The sequence below is a fragment of the Nannobrachium achirus genome (genome assembly GCF_963921795.1).
Source record: "Nannobrachium achirus genome assembly, chromosome: 18".
NCBI classification, from domain to species: Eukaryota; Metazoa; Chordata; class Actinopteri; order Myctophiformes; family Myctophidae; genus Nannobrachium; species Nannobrachium achirus.
The window spans coordinates 35,817,426-35,821,142 of record NC_137825.1 but is presented as its reverse complement, the minus strand read 5'-3'; the positions used below and the strand labels follow the sequence as shown (position 1 = coordinate 35,821,142).

Here is a 3,717-nt window from a genome sequence, read left to right as displayed (position 1 = left end):
TTTCTGCCCGACTGTGTTGCCCCCTCCCTCTTGATCTCCCTCTCTATCTCTCTCTTCTCTCTCTTTCCCTGTGATGATCACTTTCTCCTCCTTTGCGCTCTCTCTCTCTCTCTCTGACTCCAACACAGCTCTGTCACTCACTCACTCACTGGCTCACTAATCTCCCACACACATACTCCATCCACATCTCTCTCTGTGTGTGTTGTCTCCAGGGGGGGGATCCTCGGCGTGTCTGTGTTTTGAGCCAGGTGGCCGCGGCGTGCGTCTCCCAGCAGTCACCATTTCCACCCCAGAGAACTCCACGCTGGCAGCGCAGCCCCGTCCACGGCTGAGCATCGGGAGGAAGACCCTGGTAGCAGCTGCTGTGGGGGTCATGTTGGTCTTGGTCCTGGTCATCCTTATTCCTGTGCTGGTGAGCTCCGTGGGCACCGGTGGCACCGAGGACAGCGCCGGCCACTATGAGATGCTGGGCACTTGCCGCATGGTGTGTGACCCCTTCCCCAGCATGGGGTCGACGGGCGCCCAGATAGGCACGGATGTGGCCACGGCGGGCGTCCAGACGGACAACGCGGGAGACGCCCCGAGTGACCACAGCATTGGCCCCCCGCTGCCCACCTACAGCGCCCAGGGTCCACAGGGTAAGCCGGGGCGCCCTGGCAAGCCTGGACCTCCAGGGCCACCCGGAGAGCCCGGCCCACCGGGGCCCAAGGGACCGCCAGGGGACAGCGTGGACATAGTCAGGACAGGGATACTCAGCGTAGGGGGGAAAGGGGCAGTCAGCACCGCCACATACAACACCACCCCCCGTGTGGCTTTCTATGCTGGACTGCGAAACCCACAAGAGGGTTACGACATTTTGCGGTTCGACGACGTGGTGACCAACATAGGGGATCATTTTGAAGGCACAACGGGCAAGTTCACCTGCAAGATCCCCGGTACCTACTTCTTCATCTACAACGTGCTCATGAGGGGAGGGGATGGCACCAGCATGTGGGCTGACCTGATCAAGAACGGCCTGGTGGGTATAGCCAGTTTTATTCTTTGACTTTACCCATCACACTGTCACCATTAGGCAGTTAAATACAAAATTTACAGAACTGGTTGTACATTATATTAACTGTGAGTAATGAATCCTTCAAAATATCACAATGTAAAACCGACTTCTTATTGTCAAGCCCTATGAATGATGTACTGGAATGAACTCTAATGGACATGCTCAGGGACTGTAGCGTGTGTAGTTGGCTGACAGTCTATAATGGCTAGTCATGCGTTCATGTGTATGATGATTTTGGTCTGGTGTTGCAGTCTGCTGTAATGACAATGCACAGTGGCAAGCTGCCAGCTCGTGTATCTTTGCCTATTACACGTCCAGCGGTGTATGCCGTGACGTGAACGACATACACTACAGCGCTATCTCAACTCTGCACTCATCAAAACACAGCCTGGGGTGCAGTCCAGTTCAAAGCATGTGCCGTTGGAAATACAACAGCACAGGGTCCAGGAAGCACGATACGCTGGTAAGCGTTATCCGACTACCAGTCAAACCCAAGCCTTATAATACCCAATTGTGATATTTCCCATGTTCATGGATAATCATAATCTTCTAATGTGTTTTAAGCCCTGGGTGCCAACATTGATCAAAGACCAGAAATGTTGAGCCTAGACATTTCCCTGCAAGCGCTTTAATCCACAGCTCTGAAATTGCATTGCAAATCAGTTTGACATCATAAGTTGAACTGTTTGTATACCTGTACCTGTTGGAAATATGGAATACAAACTGCTTGCGTGAAGCAGCATTTACCAGTAACTGAGAAAAGGTCTTCGGTACCATTACAAAGTAAATAGGCAATTCTGGACACCTGCACTGCAATAGCTTACATTGTTGAGAGAAGGGGTGGAGGGCAGGGTCACTAGGGATGCTGAACAAACAGAGAGAGGAGAAGAGGGAAGAGAAGGTGAAGACTGAGATGCCCTCATCCCTCTCACACCCATCATCAGACTGTCAGCAGTAGCCAAGCTTCTCTTCTCGAACCCTGAGGATACCTTTTCATGCACTCCAATCTCACTCAGCTAGCATTAATTAGTAGGGATGGGTATCGTCTGCGATACTTTTAATGGTATCGATCGCATGACGTCGATACTATCGGGTATCGGTTCACGTAAAAACGAACGATACCTTGTTTCGATACTCTGGAACGCACCCCTGGCCGGTCGCATCTGTAACAGTTGGGCTACTGAGAGTTTAATGACTGCTTTAGTAGGCTACACTCGTTACTGTGGAAAATAGCCGACAATAGCCTATAATATTATTATGATGATTATTATCGTCTATACTCTCCGCTCCGCCACACTGTGTGATCATCATCATCACCTCTGCTCTACCGCAGCAGCGAGTCACCACTCTTTCCGTGTTGAAGTTAAACTTAAATAAAAAGTATCGAAAATGGTATCGAAAAGGGTATCGTATTGATTCCCAGGTATCGAAAAAGGTATCGTATCGATTCATAGGTCAACGATACCCATCCCTACTAATTAGGGCCCCGTACTAGCCTTTTTTTATTTATTTTTTATTTGTTTTTACCATGTAGGGCTTATGTTTTAAAACTGTTGGCACAGTCTGTTTCAATTCGAGTGGGAGGCAGTTACACCACTTTGCTGGTGAAGTTATAGCATGGCAACCCTTACCATTACATTTTAGTTTAGGCTTAAGAGGGGCATTATGTCCTTTGGTGGTTAGCTGTCTGAGCTAAGACAGCCTCCCCCAGCACAAGTCTCACTTTTGTGCCATCGCAGACATGTGAGAGGGGTTTTGGCACTTCACTCTGGATTTAGCTCCGCTTTGATTTTATATTTATATATTTATTTTATGTAATCAGCCTGCGTTGACACAATGACACACTGTATTAGGGACACACGGGATTTTATGACAAGTGAGAGCAGACACACAGACTGACTTAGACCTAGTTTTGTAAGGTGAGTCACCTACTTAATTCACTGGTGGTGGGTGGGGTGGGGTGGGTATTTACCACAGGGAAAAGATTTTACTAAAATTTGTATTCAGTGTAACCTTCAAAATAAATTTGCGAATAATAATAGCTCCTGTCACCGGCCCTGGACAAGTAAATCAGTAACTGATTCAATTACTCACCAAAATCAATCAACTTCAATGATATCATCCTATTGTTTTTGCAAGATTGGCAATAGCATTTTTAGCAAGAATATTTGTTCAACTGCCAATTATGTTCTAATTTAAACACCAGTTTCTTCACCTTACACTTACCCGCTTCTCTCTCTCTTTCCCCCTGCATTGTACAGGTCAGGGCCAGTGCCATTGCCCAGGACCAGGACCAGAGTTATGACTATGCCAGCAACAGTGCCATCCTTCATTTGGATGCGGGCGACGAGGTCTTCATTAAACTGGACGGGGGCAAGGCTCACGGAGGCAACAGCAACAAGTACAGCACATTCTCAGGGTTCATCCTCTATGCCGACTGAGGGCCAGTCGGAAACAGGACAGGGGCAACAGGGGTGAAAGTGAAAGGTCACCACCGCAGGACACTCACTTCCTGACGTTCATTTTGCTTTGCACATAAGGTTGATGCTGCCCCTATCCACAGATATTTCACAAATATCTCCATTGTTTAAAGCTGGTTAAAACGGCACAGTAATTATAGGGCCATGGGTCTGTGGTTATGGGTAACTGTCAACCACAAGCTG

The 3,717-nt window shown here is 48.3% G+C and overlaps 1 protein-coding gene across 1 annotated transcript; it reads left to right on the top strand.

Annotated features, from left to right (window-relative positions):
• Window positions 1–274: 274 nt before the first annotated feature.
• On the top strand, window positions 275–3,495 carry LOC308303485 (C1q-related factor-like; the record flags this gene model as incomplete). The annotated part of the gene is made up of 2 exons (XM_080747868.1): window positions 275–1,018; window positions 3,316–3,495. The coding sequence occupies exons 1-2, from the start codon at window positions 374–376 to the stop codon at window positions 3,493–3,495; spliced, it is 825 nt and encodes a 274-aa protein (XP_080603994.1). The 5' UTR covers window positions 275–373.
• Window positions 3,496–3,717: the final 222 nt, after the last annotated feature.